This window comes from Cheilinus undulatus, linkage group 16 (assembly GCF_018320785.1).
Source record: "Cheilinus undulatus linkage group 16, ASM1832078v1, whole genome shotgun sequence".
In the NCBI taxonomy this organism is placed as follows: Eukaryota; Metazoa; Chordata; class Actinopteri; order Labriformes; family Labridae; genus Cheilinus; species Cheilinus undulatus.
The window spans coordinates 33,027,443-33,050,026 of record NC_054880.1 but is presented as its reverse complement, the minus strand read 5'-3'; the positions used below and the strand labels follow the sequence as shown (position 1 = coordinate 33,050,026).

At 39.8% G+C, this 22,584-nt stretch overlaps 1 protein-coding gene across 1 annotated transcript in view; it reads right to left on the bottom strand.

The window, feature by feature from the left end:
- Positions 1 to 22,584, bottom strand: part of LOC121524232 (zinc finger protein 385D-like) — a 32,636-nt gene that overhangs the window by 6,579 nt on the left and 3,473 nt on the right. The window contains exons 2-4 of the mRNA XM_041809510.1: positions 15,898 to 16,013; positions 3,456 to 3,563; positions 204 to 372 (exon numbers count right to left, since the gene is read on the bottom strand). Coding sequence (XP_041665444.1) covers positions 204 to 372; positions 3,456 to 3,563; positions 15,898 to 16,013 — 393 coding nt within the window. The remainder of the gene's footprint in view (positions 1 to 203; positions 373 to 3,455; positions 3,564 to 15,897; positions 16,014 to 22,584) is intronic.

Sequence of the window (22,584 nt, the reverse complement as noted above, 5' to 3'; positions counted from 1 at the left end):
ACTGAAGAGGTCAGTAGATGTAGACATGAAGAAGAGCTCAACCTTTAATCTCTGTACTGTGAAACACAGAGCAGCAGGAGGCTTATCACATCAAAGAGTTAAAGTCATGACTGAGGGGGGTAGAGGTCTGAGCCGTGTCTAAAGCTGTCATACACTTCACGCCTAACCACACTGAAGGTATGTGTGCATGCGGAGGCACACACCTCCTGATGTTGTGTCGGAGCTGGAGGGCTGTGAGCAGGGCGATGGGAGCATTTGCGATGTGGTTTCCTTGGCTACAGGTTCAGAGGTCCTGATCTTTGAATCGGGGGCGTCAAGAGATTTCAGCCTTTTTGCGTGTTTGGTGCCGCTGTAATGGGACGTAGCCTGCGCCTGTGGACACAACAGCAAACGAGACAATATCATTTTTTTATTCTATTGTTTAGCTCTGTGTATGAGGCAGGATTTTATATTTACAGGCACGAACCACAGGATGAATATTAATGTTTTCTCTTTCTTTTTCTGACAAAGATTCCTCTGTTGAGACTGTCTTCCCTTTTCAATATACAGTGCATTCAGGAAGTATTCATACCCCCTTCACATTTTTCAATCTTCGAATGTTTCAGCCTGATGCTACAGTGGAAAAAATTCATTTTTATTCTCATTAATCTACACTCAGTACCCCATCATGACAAAGTGAAAACAGAATTTTAGAAAATGTTCCAAATTTATTAAAATTAAAAACAGTAATATCACATCTAAATCACATTTTTAAATATTCAGGTGTAAATGTAGCTTAGGTTCCTTCCATTTCTCTGGATCTTCGCTGACATGTTTCTACACCATGATTGGAGTCCACCTGTGGTAAATTAAACTGACTGAACATGATCAGGAAAGGCACATCTGTGTACAGATGAGGATAAAATTATTAGCCCCTAGAGCTGTTAAGCAAGATAAGAAATTTTGAACACAGCTTTTCCGAACATCCTAGTTTTATTTTGGATCCTAGCATTATATTAAACAAAATTATTTCTCTACAACCAAAACCTACCAAGGTCTAAATGATGACCCCCCCATGCTAATAGTCAGTTGTGTCTCCTTTTTCTGGATAACAGCCTACAGTCGTCTGTTGTGGTTTCAACAAGTCTCAGGCCCCATCCACAATGAGACGAATTCAGGAGTATATGCAAAAGTTTTTTGTCGTATCAGCGTTTCATCCACATGGAAACAGCGTTTTGGGAGGCCGTAAATACTACTTTTGAAACAACAGTGAACAAATCTGTAAACTCTTACCATTTCGTCTCCATGTGGAAGGCCAAGTGCATCTTTCTAGAAACAATTATGTCATACATAGCGTAGCTCACTTGCGCCACATGTGCGTGTCGAACCAAAACAACAATGGCGGATTACAGGGTTGTGTTTGTACTGCAGAAGCTATTGTGCTTATTATGGCTTTTACAGCAAAATCTAATGCTCCTTTACTACCCCCAAAACAGCATACGGCAGATGTTCTTAAATCCACCACGGAGAATGACCAGACTGGCAACCAGGATAAAGTTTGTGGCAGTTTTCTGTAATCTTCTTCTCTCTTTTTCTGCATTTCTGTGGCAGTGTTACAGCACCACGCACAGCCGTGGCATTAATACAACAGCGTTTTCAGTGGTTCTGTGCTTACTCAGACATTTCCTGAAACGATCACATCTTTACGGAACACTTTTTCAATATGAAACAGAAATATATCATTTTCATCTCCATGTGGACAAGGCCATGTCTCCTGAGAAATCCCAGCCCATTTTTTGTTGGCCAATCTCTCAAGTCCCTCCAGATTTGATGGTCTTCTGGCATGGACCTTGGTGTTCAGTTCAACTCACAGATTTTCAATGGAATTTAAGTCAGGGCTTTGGCCAGGCCAGTCAGTTAGGTTCAACTTGGTCTTCTGGAGGTAGTTCTTCACCAGGAGCCACAGATGTTTGGCGTTGTTGTCGTGTTGACAAAGAGACGACCCAGACCCAGTTTAGCTGCTGACTGCTTAAGGTATTCTTTCAAAATTTTCACATCTTTCTTTCTTCATGATTCCTTCCATCTTTTCCAGATTCCCAGTTCCAGGCTCACTGAAGCATCCCCACAGCATAATACTGCCACTTTCATGTTTCACTGAGGGGACAGTGTTCTTTAGGTTATATGCCTCCCTCTTCTTTCTCCAAACATCAGCAATATCTCTGGCAAAAGAGCTCTAGTTTGGTCTCATCTGACCAAAGGACGTGCTTCCAGTATCAGAATCTTTCTCCATGTTGTCCTTAGCAGACTTCAGTCTCTTGAAGGTATCTCTTCTGCAGAAGTGGACTTTTTCATGGTCCATTCCTGTGCAGGGCTCTATTCTTCTTTGAGACTACAATTCCTGACTTGGCTAAGTCCTTAGCATCTTGCCAGTTGCTCTGGGGTCTTTAGACACATCTCTCACTAGTTTTCTTTCCAGAGTCTTTGAAATCTTTCTCTTCCTACCTCTGCCAGGCTTGTTCTGCTCTGCGTGGCTCTCCTTGAATTTCTTGATGAAAGAAAGCCAGCTCAGAGTTCGCAAAACACTCCATGCAAACTCCAAGCAGGCTTATGTGTGTTTTTCACTGAGGAGGAGAGTCTTCCATCTTTCCACTCTGCTGTAAAGCCCAGATCAGAGGAGTGCTGCAGTGATGGTTTTCCCTCTGGAACTTTGTCCCATCTCCACACAGGATCTCTGGAGCTCAGTCAGGGTGACCATCAGGTTCTTGTTCCCCCCTTTTTTTTCTGCCAAGGCCCTTCTCCCCTGACTGCTCACTTTGGCCGGGCGACCAGCTCAAACTTCTTCTAACAATACTGCCTCTGAGCTCTGCAGGCAGTTCCTTTGACCCTATGGCTTGGTTTCTGCTGATATACATTGAGGCCTTCTATAGAGAGGTGTGTGCCTTTCTAAATCATGCCCAATCAATTTAGTATACCACAGGTGGACTTCAATCAAGGTGCAGAAACATCTCAGCAAAGATCCAGAGAAATGAAAAGAACCTGGGCAACATTTACAGTGTTGTTGGAAGGGGTCTGAATACTCATGTTGATGTGATATTTCAGTTTTAATTTTAATACATTAGCGAAAATGTCTAGATTAATGAGAATTTAAAATGTTTTTTAGACTGTAACATCAGGCTGAAACATACAAAGATTGAAAAATGTGAAGGGGGTCTGAATACTTTCTGAATACACCATATAAGCAGTTCAGCACATTTTAGTGCTTATGTGAAAAATTCTGTAGTAATCACATAAGCACTAAAAGCCTTGCAAAGGTCATATAAGGTGTGTGAAGCCACTTTCACCCAGTACGTCAGACAAATAACAAGGGCAGGTCTCCTTTACCATTCAACTGTCACATCAGGGTGTGTGTGAGAAATAAAAGCAGCCTGAGAGGAAAAACAATTACAAGTGTGCTTTTCCCACAAGGCGGCACCCACCTCGGAGTTAAACCTCTGTCGACACACTCCACAGGCGCTGGGTTTTCTCTTCAGAGGTGAAATTGGCCCAAAGCCTGGGCCAATCAGAGCTTTGTGGACGGGATCCATCTGTAACAGATAAAAAAGCATAACTTAGTGGTCATGACCGGCTCAGGATTGTGAAGAAATCAGAGAAGTGAGTGAAAGTGATCCCCTGAGGTGAGAATGACAGGCTGTCTGCGAGATAACACACTCCTTTTAAGGTGATGCAGATTTATTACATGACAGGTTAGAGGTGGGGGCGAAGGATGAGTATTTTGTCTGGAACCCTCTGAGTATTAACACAAGAGTACTTCTATTAATTTCATAAGCCCTATCACACATGTACTACACTCCTGGAAATCCCAGCAGTGTTTGGTCTGATCAGATTTACATGAACATAAATCTGTTCTCCAGACTTTTTACAGCCAGACCCCTTGTCAAGCATTCGTGTAAAGTCTTGCATGTGTGAACTTGTATGGTGAAAGTCTGGAACACTCCCTGTGAGTGAAGGGTGGGGCAATGACTTCATTCACATTAAACAGAGCCTGTACTCTTTACTGCTACCTTAAGATGACAGTGATGATTTTCACTGTTGTGTTTAAGTTGTCACAATACCATGTCATTATATGCCTATTGACACTGAAACAAGAACTATTAGTATCAAAATGCCTCCTTCTGCACCTGCTACCTACTTAGTGTTCAGCAGTAAACTAAAATCTTTAGTATTTTTCTGTGCTTTTTATTTTAAACTAGGAATGTTCCAATTTCATTTTTTCCTTCCCAATATGATTCTGATACCAGGGTGTTGAGAATCGGCTGATACCGAGTACTGATTTGATACCAGTGTGAACTTTCTTTTTTTAAAGATTTATTTTTGGGCATTTATTAGATAGAGGAGGACAGTGGATAGAGTCAGAAACAGGGTCAAGAGTGGGAGAGAGACATGCGGCAAAGAGCCTCAGGCCGGACTTGAACCCGGGCCGCCGGCGTACATGGGGAGTGCCTTTAACCACTAGGTCACCTGCTCCCCCAGTGTAAACTTTCTGGACCAACTGTGCAGAGTAGCAAATTATTGTAGACCAATATTTGACTCAACAAATAGAATCATAATGTACAGCATCTCTGTGACCCTAAAGTTGTTTTTCTGCTGATTGTTGAGTTTTACTTCTAAACATTAATAAAGTAATACAGGGGGCTGCATCACAGGCTCTCTCTATCTCTTTCTATATTGTGCTCTATCAGGGCAACATGACGTGATTATAGAACAGCCTGCAACTGGCTGACAGACCCTCACAAAGAGCACACAATATGGCGGTTAAGCATTCGCGTTAGCATTCAAGCTAGCAGTAATAAACAATCGTAATTCAATTAAATGGATAAAAGGACGTTCAATGTCAGATTTGGATCTAATAATTAAAGTCTCCAAAAGTCACATGAGTTCCAGGTTCGCTGAAAATGCTGCCGCAAAAGATTCAAAGGCATCAAAAGCATCAATGGGAACAAAACAGCTAGCTTCAAGAGAAAAAACAAGTAAGAGGCAACGATTTATGGTTCAAAAGTTATAACTTTTAATAAACTGTGTCACTTCTTGTCGTTTACTGGTCTGGAATGCATTTTAACGATCACATTCAGAGAAAAAACTGTCACAGAGCCACCATTCTTTGCTGCTGCAGTTCTTCTTTGCTGCTCTAAAAACAGTAGCTTATGCATGCAGTTTTTTTCCAGCAGAAATGTTAGTGTATAGCACTAACATGTAGCATGGCTAAACGAAACAAAACATGAAGTTAAAGCAAACAGTATCGGATCAGTGCATAAACTCGTGTACTTGCTGATACCAGTACCTGCATTTTAAGCAGTATCGGACATATTTCCGATACTGGTATCAGAACCAGAACGACTCTAACTACTAACACCAACAACAATGAGTCATCCATCGTGTAATACCTCAGTGCAAACAGAACAGGCTAAACATGGAGCTACTCTACCCACAGAGGTAACAACCAGACTATTGAACCTTCTTGCTAAAGATGCTACAAACACTTGTAAAAGCACATACTTGTGCACAAACAAAACACAACGGGTTAGCATAAGTGCTAGCTGGCTAGAAAGACAATGGGTTGCCAAATTATAAACATACATAAATGTAGTATTATGTTAAAAACAAAGTTTTAGCATAACAGTAGTAAGTAATTTTCACCTCAAACCTGCAGGCAAACAGGAAAACGTGAGCTCCAAAATGACACACGTATGATGGAAAAGTTTTAAGGTGTCTTGTTTAGGAGCTTTTAAATTGACTGAAGAGGTAAATAGCTTAATAGAGGGCTAACCTATATTCCATGCCATTAAAATGGCTCTATATTGTGGGATTAAACAATCACTTAAAATATAAAAAAGTCCCTCTGTGAGCCTATAAGTGCTCAGAGTGAACAAAAAGCCCTGGATAAATCCAAAAATAAAATGTGATTAAGTCACTGGAGCAATGTTTTAGTGTAAAAGGCCTGCTCGTAGATTTAAAGATTCTGTTTTATTTTTAGAATAATCCGAATATTGTTCAGAGCAGGCCCAAAATGTTCTATGCTCTTAATGCTATCAAATCAAATGTTTAAACAGAATTGAATTTGATTCAAATAAAATCTAACCTAAATTAGCTACTAGCCTTATTGTGCATGAAATGATCCAACTTTGTAAACTAGTTTTGCATAAGCACACTGTTTTAAGAACAGATAGAGTACCAAATAACTGATTAAAGCTCAAAAAGGAGCTTATATCAAATAATTACAACTTCATCCAAGTATATTTTTTATACTTTAGGTTGTTAATAAACCTTCATTTTCAAAATCTGGCCATCCCTTGTGATACCACACTAAGTATTGGTATGGAAGTTAAAATTGTTGCATTGCCATGCATTGATGAACTTTGCATAGAAATAGGACCCAAAATGTCCATTTAAAACCTGGTCAGATATTTTTTAAAACTTTAACTAGTAGCTTGGTTAGCCCTGTGATTGACTGGCGACCAGTCCAGGATGTACCCCGCCTCTCGCCCAATGACAGCTGGGATAGACTCCAGCACCCCCGCAACCCCAAACGTGATAAGCGGTATAGAAAACGGATGGATGGACAGAAGCTTGGTTGCTTTTTTGTGTACAGTGGTGTACACATAGCATAGAACAAGCTACCATTAATGACAAAGATTACCGGAAATGTACTAATGCTTCTACTTTTCACACAAAACACCAGAAAGCAATCGACCACCATGGCTCTCAACTGACCAACGCGTCCACCTTCATGACTGATTTTTAACTAGAAACAGTTTATAGCTGCTTTTAAGCTGCAGGAGTCCAGGGAGTGCTGAAAATAACATCAGCCAGTGTTCTGGTGTTTTTGCCGTTGCAGATGGTTTTTCCACACAGACAGTCATGGCAGTCTTTAAGCAGGGTGGGACATTAGTACCAGCCAAATGCAGCTACTGTAGAGCGGTGTCAGGTAAATTTTTGCAACATACTGGCCACTGGGACGGGTAAATAAAAGTAAGCTAACAGAGAGATTTTGCTATACAGCATAAATCAAACCCCTTCTTTCTGATTGCTCCTACTGACTTTAAGAGCAAAGTCATGCTAACCTACAGGCTCACTGACCAAATAAAACCCAGCTCCTCTGCCCTGTGTCAGAGCTGCTGTCAAATGTTTATAGGCAGCTGTGTGCTGGGATGGTTTGACTTAGTAACACAATGACTAGCTTCGAGAGAAAAAAAAGAAAGAGGCTATGAACCAAAAATTATTCAACCTTTTCTAACCTGCGTTCTAAACTTCTTGTCGTTTATGGCAATGTTGGGCTAAGAGGGTTAAAGCAAGGGTACTTGACTTCCTGTTTGGATACAGACTTGCTTTTACAGGTAGATAAAAGATTTGACACGAGCCTAACCATGGAAAAAATAACTTGTTGTTGGTGTAAAGGCCATAAAGGCACAGTAAAATGGTAGATGTTTAACAACAGAAAGTACAGATGATTTCCAACTGAGCTGTATGTGAATTATTTAAAGGTAAATCTGACATTAAGAAGCAGTAGTGGACTTATTTTACATCACTGTGGCTGCAGAGAGACACTGGCTTAACCAAAGAAAGGGGCAATAAAGCAGGAGATTAACTGCAGTTTAAAAAATTAGTATATTTACAGCTGATAAAGGCCAATATTTACAGCGGATGTAGGCTGAAATTTACAGCTGATATAGGCTGATATTAACAGCTGATATAGGACCATATTTATAGCTGATATAGGCCCATAATTACAGCTGAAAAAGGCCCATAATAACAACTGATATAGGACCATATTTACAGCTGATATAGGACCATAATTACAGCTGATAAAGGCCAATATTTACAGCTGATATAGGACCATAATTACAGCTGATAAAGGCCAATATTTACAGCTGATATAGGACCATAATTACAGCTGATATAGGCCAATATTTACAGCTGATATAGGCCCATAATTACAGCTGATAAAGGCCAATATTTACAGCTGATGTAGGCTGAAATTTACAGCTGAGATAGTAGGCCCATATTTACAGTTGGTATAGGCTAATATGGGCTGGATGGAGGTGCAGGGGTTAGCGCTATTGCTTCTCAGCAAGAAGGTCCCTGGTCTGCTTCCTGGTCAGGGTTCTTCTGAGCAGAGTTTGCATGTTCTCCTAATGCACGCGTGGGTTCTCTCTCTCTCACCAAAAACATGCTCATTAGGTTAACTGGTAACTCTAAATTGTCCGTAGGTGTGAATGTGAGCGTGCCTGGTTGTCTGTCTCCATGTGTCAGCCCTGCGATTGACTGGTGACCAGTCCAGGGTGTACCCCGCCTCTCGCCCAATGGCAGCTGGGATAGGTGCCGGCCCCCCACGACCCCAAACGGGATAAGCTGTATAGAAAAATGGATGGATGGATAGGCAATATTTACAGCTAATATATTTACAGCTGATACAGACTGATGTGTACAGCTGATATAGGCAAGTTTTTACAGTTGATATAGGATAATATTTACAGCTGATATAGGCTGATATTTACATCTGATATAGGCTGATATTTACAGCTGATTTAGGCTGATATTTACAGCTGATATAGGCTGATATTTACATCTGATATAGGCTGATATTTACAGCTGATTTAGGCTGATATTTACATCTGATATAGGCTGATATTTACAGCTGATATAGACTGATATTTACAGCTGATATAGGCTGATATTTACAGCTGATACAGGCTGATATTTACATCTGATATAGGCTGATATTTACAGCTGATATAGGCTGATATTTACAGCTGATATTTACAGCTGATATAGGCTGATATTTACAGCTGATATAGACTGATATTTACAGCTGATATAGGCTGATATTTACAGCTGATATAGGCTGATATTTACATCTGATATAGGCTGATATTTACAGCTGATATAGGCTGATATTTACAGCTGATATAGGCTGATATTTACAGCTGATATAGGCTGATATTTACATCTGATATAGGCTGATGTTTACAGCTGATATAGGCTGATATTTACATGTGATATAGGCTGATATTTACATCTGATATAGGCTGATATTTACAGCTGATATAGGCTGATATTTACATCTGATATAGGCTGATATTTACAGCTGATATAGGCTGATATTTACAGCTGATATAGGCTGATATTTACATCTGATATAGGCTGATGTTTACAGCTGATATAGGCTGATATAGGCCAATATTAAAAGCTCAAATAGGCTTATATTTACAGCAGATACTTGCCAAAGTTTACAGCTGATATATGACAACATTTACAGCCAATATAAGCTGATATTTGGCAGATTTCTATAGCCAAAACATTGGTTATAAATATCAGCAGAATGTTTCCTATCTGTTAGAATGCGTATCATTCTGATGATATTGTGCATCCCTTGCTTGTGAATGAGGCCAATCATTCTGAAATTACACATATTACATTTTAGTTACGAAATACAAACAAATTAATATAAAAGAAAACAAAATAGACACAAACATTTTTATTGTCATCATTTTCAGTGTAAGGGTGAGGCAGCAACCCTCCCAATGTCTGTGCATTGACTTGTTTACATGATAACTCCAGAGTATAACCACAGTTCTATGCACTTAATGCGCACATATATACTCAGTCTAATAAAACTGTACTGGCCTTTGTGGAGCACAGCAGACCTATTACCTGTGATGAAATGTGGAAAACCATAGAAGCAATCACAACCAGGGAGGTTTTATGGAAATGTGGCTGGAGGTGACAGAAAGATTTATGTGCTATTATGGCTCTGCCAACTAGTCCTGAAGGCCTTGAGAGTGCATGGTACGCCACTCAAAATGGAGATTCTTCCAGTTTCTGTGGTGTTGAAGATGAATAATTTGCTCTATGAAAGCAGCTGAATCTGACTGTAAGAATGTGAGCTTTTTTCTTTGATCATCACTGAAGCAGGCAGCTTCTCAGGAAGGGAAGTGTGCAGTCTCTTATCTCTGTTTACCTGCAGGTGTTTGTTTACATTAACTCCAACAAACAAATAAAACAACCCTAGTCCTGTATGGTTTCATTATCTGAGTCAGTTATAAAAACAGAAATAATAATTAAACATAAAATTATAACCACATAAATATTAGAGCAGGAGTTGCTAAAAGCTGTGTCAGTCTTTCCTCGAGTCCCACGGCTCCAAGTCTGACCTCCTATCAAACGTTCCCCCCCTTCACCGCTCCATCTGCTCCCCTCTCAACCCTCTGCCTCTCCCTTTTTTCTGTCAGATCAAAGTCACCTTACGTCCTCCCTCTGGAGTTCCACTTCACACCCTGGGTGGACAGACACCTGTGGTAGACCCCTTCCGCCCTTTAGACTCCCCTCCTAATTCTTTCTTCTGCACACATAAACAGAAAACCAGCGTCTGAATGATTTATCCTCCTCTACACCTCTATTCTAAGCAGCTGACTGTGGTATTACAGTCTGTTTACCATAATCACAAAAAGGTCTGTGGTATTATTATTGTGCTCATTTCAAATATGTAGAAATGAAGACAGACAGAAAAAAGCGTATTCTCTGCTGTTGGATGTTGGGTGTTTTCATTAAATGTGACACAACCAAGGGGAAGACGTGCCTCTCACAACTGTTGGAAAATTCTGGCATCCAGGGAAGATATACTTGCTGCAGTTAGCTTGCAAAACTTCAGACAGTAATGTTGAAACTTGTACTAACTCTTGATTGGGTACCAAAATAGAGAGAGTTTTTGCTTTTGCAACATGTCTCAAAGAAGTAAGGACAGGGTAACAAAAGGCTGGATAGTAACCAGGTCAGGTATAGGAGTATATGCTGGTTCAGTACCTCCCCGCATGAGCCTTGGTCCTGTAATGCTCTGGCCTTCTAAAGGCCATCATCCAGGCCTGCTCCAGATGCATCCAAGAGAAGTTGTCTCAGGTGGCACCCCTGACCATCAGTCAACATCCAGGCTTCATAAGAGTCTAGTAAGACGAGGAGAACCAAGGACTGAAAGACTCTGACTTTAGTCTGCATGCTCAGACTCTGGGAATGCCACACTGGCTTGCTCAGCGAACTTATCACCCCATGTGCAAGTTCAAGTCTGCAGTTGGTCTCAGCCTCACAGTCAGAGGGACGATGGATCAGGTACCATGCTCTCAGTGGTACTAATGAAAAACAGCTGAAGGAGCATTTTAATACTAATTAGGTTAATTGTGAGCAGTTCAGTAATGCGACTGCCTATAAAATGAGCATTTTAGAGAGGCAGAGCCTCTCAGAAGTAAAGATGGGCAAAGGTTCACCAATCCTTGAAAACCTGCATCTGAAATTGTGGAACATTTTCAATGTAAAATTGTGAGACATTGAATATCCCACCATCAGGGGGCCACTGCATCAAAAAGAGGCATGATTCTGTACTGGAGCATGGGCTCAGGAACACTTCCAGGAATCATTGTCTGTCAACACAGTAGGCCATGCCATTTACAAGTGATAGTTAAGGCTGCATCATGGAAAGAAGAAGCCATATGTGAACAGGACCCAGACACACTACCGTCTTCTCTGGGCCAAAGCTAAATAATAATAAACTTAGGAAACATGGAAAACTGTTCTGCGGTAAGGCAAATCACAATTTGGAATCTTTTGGAAACCCCAGATGCTGTGTCCTGTGGACTAAAGAGGATAGGGACCATCCAGCTTGTTATGCTAGCACAGTTCAAAAGGCTGCATCTCTGATGGTATGGGGTTGCATTAATGCCTATGGCATGGGCAGCTCACACATCTGGAAAGGCATTATCAATGCTGAAGAGTATACAGAGTTTTAAAGCAACATATGCTCCCATCCAGACAACGCCGCTTTCAGGGAAGGCCTATTTTAGCAAGACAATGCTAAACCACATACCACATGTATCACAACAGCAGACCTTTCACTAATATAAAACATTTAGAGCATCAGAAAAGGAAAAATCAGGCAAAGAAGACCCAGGACTGTTGAGCTGCTGGAATCCTACATTAGGCAAGAATGGGACAACATTCGTCCCCAAATAACTGGTCTCCTCACTTTCAAGACATTTACAGACTATTGTTAAAAGAACAGGGCATGCTACACAATTGTGGCCTTGTCCCTACTTTTTTGAGATGTGCTGCAGCCATCAAATTCAAAATGAGCTTATATTTCTTATGTAATGGTAAAATGTCTCAGTTTCAACATCTGATATGTAATTTATGTTCAATTGTGAATCAAATATGGGTTTATGAGATTTGATTATCATTTACTTCTGTTTCTATTTACATTCACACAGCACCCCAAGTTTTTTAGAAATTGGGGTTGTACACTGTCAAATGACAGGTCCATCTTTAGTTGGCACATGCAAGAGTTAGCTGTTGTCTTGTGTTAGCAGGGTAAAAAAGTCCATTCTCATTTCTTATTTAGAATATTGATTACTTTAATCCACAGATGGATTGTTATAGGCCTTCTCTTGGTGGCTCCTCAGATGACCTGCCTCAGAGTTATGTAGCTCACGCTACTTGAAACTTGACCTGCACTCTAAAGCCTTAAGTCTCTTATTCTAGGTTGAAACTTTCACTTAATCATTTAATTTTGAATTTCTGGGTGCGTTATCAATACAAGCCAGGTATCTCTTCCTCACTGCAGTTTGAGCAGCCAAACCTTACAGGTGCCTGAATGGAGCAAGCTTAAGATCAGACTAACTTACACACAGGTGACTGCCTAGAGGCTTTTAAGATGAAATACCTCTCCCACCCTGAGCTTGCCATAAGAGAATGTGGTAAATAAGCCCAGACTGTAAACTTGGTAGATAATGCAATAAATCGACAGGGTGACACATTAACAAAGGTCAACATGACGCTTCATTTCATATATGCAGAATTCTCTCACACAGTGTGCTGATGGCCCGTCAGACACCGTCAGCTCCAAGCAGAGTTATGGCTGAAACATATGGCAGAGTAAAGTAAAGCAGACTTTTATTTGGAGCAGAGTCAACATTTATAATGATGAATGTTCCTAGATTTACAGAGTCACATGTGAGAGCGTGATGTCAGCTAACTCTAAAGGGGAGGGGGTGGGCTGTGATAAATGAGCTGTTGCTTTCAGGTCTTTGTCATTTAAATTATTACTGGCTTGGAAACAAAGAAAATCTGTCAAACTACAAGCCAACAAGCTCCAGTCAACAGCTCAGGATCTCTGGCTCATGACACTCATCCACACATGTGTGCAGTCCTGTTGTAACCCTGAAAATCCACATGTGGGCACCAAACATGGTCCAGTCTAGTCCAGTCATCAAACATTTACAAAGGCCAACACCTGGGCATGTGTTCAAAGGACTGACACCTTTCTGAGCTTCTCTTTTAATTATAGGGAAGGGGTTTAACACTCTTTTACTCTGGAGCTGGAATTATTACATTAATGGAAGCAGCAATCACTTCAATCATTTTATAGAAAAGGTGTTAAAAATCAATATTTTAATAACTAAAATTAACATTAATCAATATGGCAATATATTGTCATGCACACTTTGTAGATTGGTATATCGATACAGATTTTACTGATATTTGATATGGCTTTAAATACTGGGATTGCAGTTTCAAAACAGATATTCCCCAGAGTGCAGTTAACCAAAAAGCCAGCAGATGGCAGCAGTCATACAACTGTATGATGCGGTACATGGCTTACTCACCAAAAGAAGTTGGTACTTAGACCGATAACATGGATCATAGTGTTTATCTACAGTCAGCAGGCTGAAAGCAAAGATACTGGATTATTTCAGGTTTCTTCAAACAGCAGAAAGGCTGGAGTCAGACATGAGTCATGCAAGCTGTAAGAAGGTAAAATACTGCAACAACACCAATCTCTCATTAACAGTTAGCAACAACAGCTAGGCTCAAGGGGCTAATCTGTGCCATCCAAACAAACACTGAATGCTGCTGTAAACTTTAAGTTTCCCTCAACCTCAGATCAGAGGATCATTAGCAGCACTTTAGTAATGCTGTTTAATCCTCACTTGTCCGTTTGTAAAAGAAACAGCGTGCTGTTTAATGCGGAAGTAAAACAAAAGTAATTAAAATGGGCTTAGAGAAAGGACATGAGGTGATAAACCAAGCACTATCAGGACAGACAGCACAGTGGTAATGGTTAGACTGGCATGTCACAGGGTGAACATTGGCATTCAAAGACTGGCTGGAGCATCCTGTGTGGAGCTGGAGTGCTCTAGCCTTTACAAACTGGATCAAAAACCTTGATTTTGGACTACTGTAAGGTAAAGGAGACAACATAGACCCTAAAAATACTAGCGCTATCATTTAGCACAATGGTGTAAGAGTTAAGGCTGCTGCTTTACAGTGTGAAGGTTCAGGGATTAAATCCAGAGCAGGCAGGGATAGAACAGGGAGAAGGAAGGGAGAGAGGCAGGGACAGAAAACAGGAAGGACAAGGAGCAGAAACAAAGATGGCCCCTCCTGCTGCTTCCTACATCTCCACATGCAGCAGTATTATTTAATGTGCATTGCCAGTGCTTAACTTTATTGTCTAAGAAAGAAACAAAAAGTTTTGAATCTCTATCATTTCAACAAGCTGAGCCTAGGGACTGTAAATGTCAGCAAACTTTCTGCAGGGATGATGATGTTCTTTCAGCTTCAGAGTGGGAGAAGTGTTGAAAATCAAATGAAGGACAGAGTTAAAAACAGGAGAGTGGGGAGTCTCAGCAGGGAAAAGGTGAGGTATTTAATAAGACTTTTTAAAAGATTTGGTAAAGCCTACATCTGATAAAAGAAAAGTCTAACTTGTTTCAATTCAAATAAAACAAAATCAAATGGTTTATATCGTCTGATTCAATTCTGGGTTTGGCTTTAGTGGGAGAAATTCACAGGCTGAGGAAAACATGACCGTTGTCTCAGTGGCATCACTCATTGGTTTCTAAAGATGAATTCTGAAGCACAGGCAGGGTAGTCAACATACTGGAAAGCAATCTACGCCTTGAACAACCTGGAAAAAGACAACCAGCTGGAGCTACAGCAGCCCCTCTACAGTGTGCATACCTGTGACTCAGCTCAACCATTACCAAATGTCTGCAGAAATATCAGCCTTCATAAATCACAAATGATGCACTATTAATAAAATCCTAGGAATAAAGACATAAATTGTGAGGCAAAAGTGGTAACCCTGCACCAAAGCACTGCATGCAGCCCCTGTTTTAATGCCTGAAGTATAATAAAGGCCGTATCACCTCTGATACTTGCTCTCATTTGAATATACATAAATATTAAAATATATCTATAAAGCAAATAAGTCTTCTTCCTGATGGTCTAGTAGGCATTTGTGGCTTATATAGAGGCATCAGTGCATTTTATAACCAGGTAAAAACTCCTCACCTGAGCTTTAGTGTGGTTATTTTGAAAAGAGAAATGGAATAAGCTCAACTGTGAAGATAAAAGTGTCTCAGATGTGTGGTGTACATTAATTCTAGTAAAACTAAAACTGGTTTCATACGTCAAACAGCCTGCAGGAGTTTGTTCAGACGATCCTTATTTAAAGCAAACATCAGAATTCCACCTTATCTGACACATCCACCCTCCTTAGGGCTTGCACTTCTGCTCTTCACCTTCACCCTCCACTAACACCGGGGGCAGACAGCTTTAAGAAAAGCAGCGTGAGGAATACCAAGTAATCAGCTCCACCCCCCAGGTTGTGTGGAAATGTCACAGCTCGATGCATCAGAGGTGATATATTTGGAACGGTGTGGGCAGCTTTAAGCTCATGCATCTCTGTTTTTAAACTACTGGATGAACTAAACTCCAACACCAGCAGCAGAAGACAGATTATAAAGTCTGGGTTTTGATAGTTTTAAAGGGCTGCAGAAAGCTGTTTGGTGATTATGATAAACTGACAATACTTACATCACTGAACCCAGGCAGCAAGTGGAAAGGGAGGAGGGGCTTGGTATCTGATGTGGGCGGCGTCCTGCCCAGCGTAGGACGAGCCAGCGGCGGTAGAGCACTGTGACACAAGTTACCTAGGAGACAGCCACCAGGGAGGAGACAGATAGACACAAACGTACAGAGGAGTCATCCATTGAAACAAGTGAAAATAAATGATAAAATAATGATGCAGGCTAATAAATACATATATATGCACATGGCCCTCACTTTTTTCTACGGATGCATGACATTAGATATTTGCTGATATCTCACGTACAAATATTTAACAATTAATTTTAACCAATACTGATACTGAAACAGCGCCCACATAAAGTACTGACCCCCTTGGATTTTTTACCCTTTCATTGATTTTATGAATAAATCATGGTCAATATAATTTGGCTATGCTGACAAAAAAACAAAACAAAAATGTCTTCAATGTCAAATTGAAATCCGATTTCTACAAATAATGTCTATTAACTAAAAAGATGTAATGTAAAATAATAATGACAAATATATATATTGGATTGAGGTCTGGGCTTTGACTCGGCCACTTGAGAGCATTCTTCTTGTTGTTTTTAAACCATTTCTGTGTAGGTTTCGCTGTATGCTTCAGCTCATTGTCTAACTGGAAAAATAAATCTTTTCAGAGAGTTCTCTTGCAGACTGAATAAGATTGTCTGAATAAGAGTTTGCTGCATTCATTATACCATCTACAAGCCTTCCAGGGCCAGCTGCTGAGAAGCATCCCCACAGCATGATGCTGCCACCACCATGCTTCACAGTGAGGATGGTGTGTTTTTGGTCATGTGCAGTGTTTGGTGTCTTGTCTGATGGCCAAAAGCTCCATTTTGGTCTCATCAGACCAAAGAATTTTCTTCCACTTCACCATGGAGTCTCCCACATGCCTTTTGGAGAACTCTAGTACCGATTTAATATAAGTTTTCTTCAACAGTGGCTTTCTCTCTCTCGCTCTCTCTTGGTGGCCTCTCTCTCACTAGTCTCCTTCTTATGCTCACTTTGTTTGTGAGAATGTCTGATCTGGGCAGATTTACACATTTAACTGAACTCTGGGGGATGTTCAGTGCCTTGGAAATGTGTTTGTGTCCATCCCCTGACTTGTACTTTTCAGTAACATTTTCTCTGAGTTTCTTGTGTTCTTTTGTCCTCATGGTGTAATGGTAGCCAGGAACACTGAAAAACAAGCAACCGGACCTTCCAGACACAGGTGTCTTTATACTACAGTCACTGAGACACATTCACTGCACTCAGGTGATCCCCATTTATCTAATTCTGAGACAACTAGCACCAATTGGCTGGACTGCTGTTGAATTAGATCAGTCATTTTAAAGGGGGTGAATATTTATCCAGTCACTTATTTTACATGACAGATTTTCATTAAATTGACATTCCTTTGTAGAAATCTGTTTTCACTTTAACATAAAAGAGGATTCTTTGGTTTATTTTTTTCTTGTAAAAAAAAAAAGCCAAATTATATTAACCATTATTGATTTATAAATCAATAAAAGGGTAACAAGTCCAAGGGGTTGAATAGTTTTTATAGGCACTTTATTTAAATGTAGTTCACACCTTAAACTTCAGTCATTCCCTAAAGTTTTAGGAGGAACAAATTAACAAATTTTAGTCCTTCAAACAGACTTTAACTATAAGAAATGATGATGAATAAAGAAAGAGACTTCAGCTGACGTAGGTCTGTTGATCTTGCCTAAAAATCAATTTTTATAGTCAAAATATGAATTGTAAATATAGGCAGAAATTTTCCGATCTGTCAATACCGATATCATACTGATAATACCATGCATCCCTAACTTTTCCTCTTTTATCCTAATGTCAACTTCCTGATGTTGGAAGCTTTTGGGGTATTTGTTAGTTTTTGAATATGACGACCTTTTTACATTCAGGGTGCCCTCTCACAAGACACATTTGCCACCCAGAAGTCTGGTTTGATTTTCTACTGTGAGTTCTCTGAACAGGTACAGTCCCCTGGCCCTGGCATGGATGGAAGAGGAGTGTGCTGAATTATAATATGATGACTGTACAAGAGGTATCCATGCTCAGACTCGCTTGGACCTGGAGCACTGAGCTACTTGAGTGAAAACTGGTTTCCAACATTATTTCACACTCACATAAAAATTTCACTTTCTCACACATTGGAAATCGCTGCCATCGCAAAAGGGTTTGTTTTTGTATGAAAGCATCCTTGGGTTCCTTGAAAGATGCTATATAAACTCAAGATATTATTATTATTATATTATCAATTATACTGATTTAAAGATTTTTGGACATCACAAACAACTTTGTGGAAATAATCCCTCTTGTTTCAGAGAGTCTTGCTTTTTTTTAAAGATCAGAAAAAAGCATCAATATCAGTGTTACTCTGTTCTATAACCAGTGAAAAACTCCTCACAGGAACCTTTATAAAGACGGCTGATTAGAGAGTAAACACAAAATTAAATGTATTGAATTTGATGTCATTCATTTAATGAAGACACTCTGCAGCTGATTACACTACTCAATGTAAAAATCACTCAATGCTGTTTTATCTGACTTGACATGGATCTTGTTTGAAAAAAAGTTCAGGTTCATTTGGTGCAAATGTCAGTCCATCATTTTAACACTCAGCTCTGGAAACATTCTGAATGCGTGGAACTTGTATTCAAAGCTTAATTCTGTATTTAGAGCTCATTCAAGGATTTTTCAGCTGCAATGAATCAGACTGAAACTAGAACTAAATTATCTTAATTATCTATGAAGGCAGAGGAGACCATCAACAAGAAGATCTCATATTTGTGTATACCAGAGCTTTTTTCAGCATTGGGGAGGGTAGGCGGCAGATGTTGAGATTAATGGCACACTGTCACGGAATAAATATGGACACGTGCACATGATTATTCCTGTATCATATCTATCAATCAAGCTTTGTTTGTATAGTGCCAATTCATAACCAAAGTTGTGTGCAGACACTTTATAAAGAGGGCTGTTACACATCAACATACAGTGCATTCAGGGAAGTATTCCAACCCCCTTCACTTCTGTCATTTTTCTTATGTTTCAGCCTGATGTTACAGTTGCTTAAAATCATTTTAGCCAAAAGAATGGGAACGGACAAAGTTAGTACTTTTCAGCTCTAAATGGACCTTTATGCTGCAGTTATCATCAGAAATTTTATACATACATTGAGTCAGTCCCTACACTTTGCAAAACAGTTTTTCCCTCATTTTCACTGAATTACCTGGTGTGGAAGGGATCAGTATCACAAATTGGTCCTGCTGATCTTCTACCAGAAGAGACCAGAGTCTAGAGGAGTCTAATACTGCACTAAAAGGCTAGCTGAGCCTCTTCAACGTAAAAAAAAAAAATCCTTATTTTGTCACAAACATGCTTTTGATGTAAACAGTGATGTACTATCAACAGAATAAACTGTGTGTGGTGTAAGACCGAGTAATGATGAGCCATTCATGAGCGAGCCTGTTCTACTAAACGGCTCTTTAATGTGAGCCACTGTAGCTAGCTTCTGTTTGAATGCCAGTTTCATTTCCCCCTTTGTCATTATGCAATTCACATTTAAAACGCCAAACTGGTACCAAATAAAGAGCTGTTTGGGAGCCAAACGACCAGTTCTACTGAGCTGAGCCAAATGATCTGGATCTCTTTAAAAGAGACAGATTTCCCGTCACAATGAGAGAGACTGGACAGACATCAGCTGAGGAAACACGGGTACGATCAGAGTTTAATGAGCTAAATCATGACAGAACTGGACTGAACCAAACCAGACCGCTTTGTGGAAACTGACAATACAGAAGTGCTGTGACACCACGAGAGGATTTTAAATTCTTATCTGCTGCTGTTTCTCTGTGAGATTTCCAAACTTTTCTCTTTTATGCCTTAATATCACTACTTCCAGGACACAAAAGTAGCTTAAGAATTAAGAAAATTTCAAGTTTTGCTTTTTGAACACTTGTCATAGTTATAAACAGCTCAAACATGGCCTTTTGGTAGTTTCTCCATGTAGAAATCACTTGTTTTCCTCTGCTGCCTAAACTTTTACACACAGTACCTTTAAATAACTCCAGATCTACCAACACTGGACTAAATAGGCTAACTGCATTAAAGCATCTAGACAAGTTGATATTTGACATTTTTCTTCAAAAAAGAGTCAAAGCTCCTGTCAGACAGCTTCTTTTTACAAGAATGAAGCTATTTTATCTCCTACTTGCCTCCTTTATTGGATTTTAAAAGAAGCTGTTCACTTGATTTGACATGAAAGTGACATGTTCAGGTTTCAGGGTGGTAGAGCCAATGGACTTTGAACACTGAAGGTTGATCAAATACTCTAAAGGTGCTGAATTACCACCACAGATATGGTTTTACTCTCTCTTTCTCTCACAAAGACTCACACTGACATTTCTGGTTCACTGAGGCCATTACTTGAAGCGCTGTAACAGGCATCGTGTTTGTGTTGCTGAATCTTGATTATGGATGCTTGTTTTCGACTGCTTGTTCTCTGAGCTTGATTGCATACTGATTCAGGACCAGCCCGTATGAGTAATCATCATAATCAGAATCACAACACACCCATCCGCTCTGCCATTAGTCTGATTGCCTTAAACTAGTCCAAGTTTGTGTGTTTGCTTTCCCATTCTAGCAAAACGTCATGGGGGGTTGCCCTTGGAAACATGAGTGCTGATTTGTATGCCTCCTCAAATTTAACTTGTGAAAAGCTCAACTTGAGATTGCATTTTGAAACTTCTCTGAACTTAAACTGAGGTGATAGTAAAAAGTCATGTAAGGGCAGAAGGCCGTGGCTGCAGTCCTTTAGTTTTACTGTATTTTTTAACCATTTCACTTAGTCATCTGAAAACTATTGAACATAAACTGAAAAAAAGGTATAATATGGGATATCCAAAATGTTATTACAGTTGATTTCAAATACACACTAGTTATATACAGTCATGTGCATAAGTTTTAGGCATGGAGGGTGCTAAGGATTCTTTATGGGCCCCAATGTGTCTTTTGTCCAGGCCTTTTCATCCCTGATGATACGCTCAGACTGCTGGCGGTTTTTAGGCTCTCTGGACATCCACAGCATCACCAGGGCCACGTGGCAACCCTGCTACCCACCCATGCTGTGCTTAAGCTCCACATCCACTCCTAACTCCGCCCTAAAGTTGTGGCTTTTGATATTTTTTCAACAGATTATTTTCTGATTCCCCGGTAAAATGCAAAGACATCCAGAGCACAATAGAGGTTGTGTCATTTCTCCTTCCTGCCCAATGGTGCCCTCTAGTGGGCTCACTCGCCATTACACCCCTCACTGCAGCCTAAATTTCTGGCCCAAACATGCCTAAAAGTTCTGCACAGTACTGCATATTGGTTACTGATGACTTTGAAAAAAGAGAGAGCACAAACTCCCTCTGGTTTTGTTTTTCTCAGCTCTGTGTTCACACTGATTGGAGGGTGCTTCCCTAAGCTTATTTTGACTCAAACATATTTTTATGTAGAGGCCCAGTAGTGGACTTCTGTAGCAAGAGAACAGCTCCAGAAGAACCAAGGAACTGTACAAACACAAAACTTTGTCGAGGCTAAGCAGACTGCATGAATTTAACCAGATTTTGACCTGATTGGGTCGCCACCACCCATTCTCAAACGTCAGACCTTGGTAAACTTTGGAATGACCTGCCTGAGGAGATGAAGCATGCAGAATCAGTCTCCTTTCAAATCACTTCTTATAACCAACTTGCTGTTATGTGATGTTGCCTTCTTGTTTGTTTTTTATCTTCTCAAAGGTTTTTTCAAACCTTTCTTGTATTATTTAGCATTTTGGCTCCTCTTACTCATTACCTTGCCTTAATTCCCTGTTAACATCTATTTATTTTTTCACCCTTCTTGCTGTTTTTAAGCTTTATTTCCTTAATATTTTTACTGCTTGTGTCTTTTTATTGGTTTCCTTTTTTCCACATTTTGCCTGAAAACAACACAGAGGTCAGGGGACCCATTTAGGGAACTTTATGTTTTTGTTACAGCTGTTTTAGAAACCACAGCTAATTCACTGAATTTCGATTGTTAAACACAGTTAATCTCATCTCAAAAAAGATAAGATAAGACAAGATAAGATAAAAAAAAGACTTTATTGTTCCACAGAGGGAAATCCTGGCACTGCAGCAACACAACAGGTGGTAAAAATACTACAGAATTGAACAATATAACTAAATAAAAGCTAAATAAAGAATTAAATAAGGGACAGTCGTCGTTGCAGGCAGTGGTAATTAAAGTGGCTCATGTTTGTGCAAAGTGACATGGTACTTGTTGGCAGCAAATTATACACAGAGAAGTGTTGTGCCATGAACATGAGATTATGCAGAAGAAGTCAAATAGAATGGGATGTTAAATGTGCAGTATGGAGGAGCGATAAGTAATACAAGATATACACATAACAGCGTAGTTTTGGTATTCTAGTGTGAATATTAATATTAAAGTTTAGCTGCAAAAAATATTATAAAACAGCACAGTATAGAATAATATCATATAATGTAGAATATAAAATAGTATAATATTCTATACTATAATTTAACATAATATAATATGGTACAACATGATACATGCAGCAATCATGGCATGGTGACAATGAACAGTAAGTGTACTGTG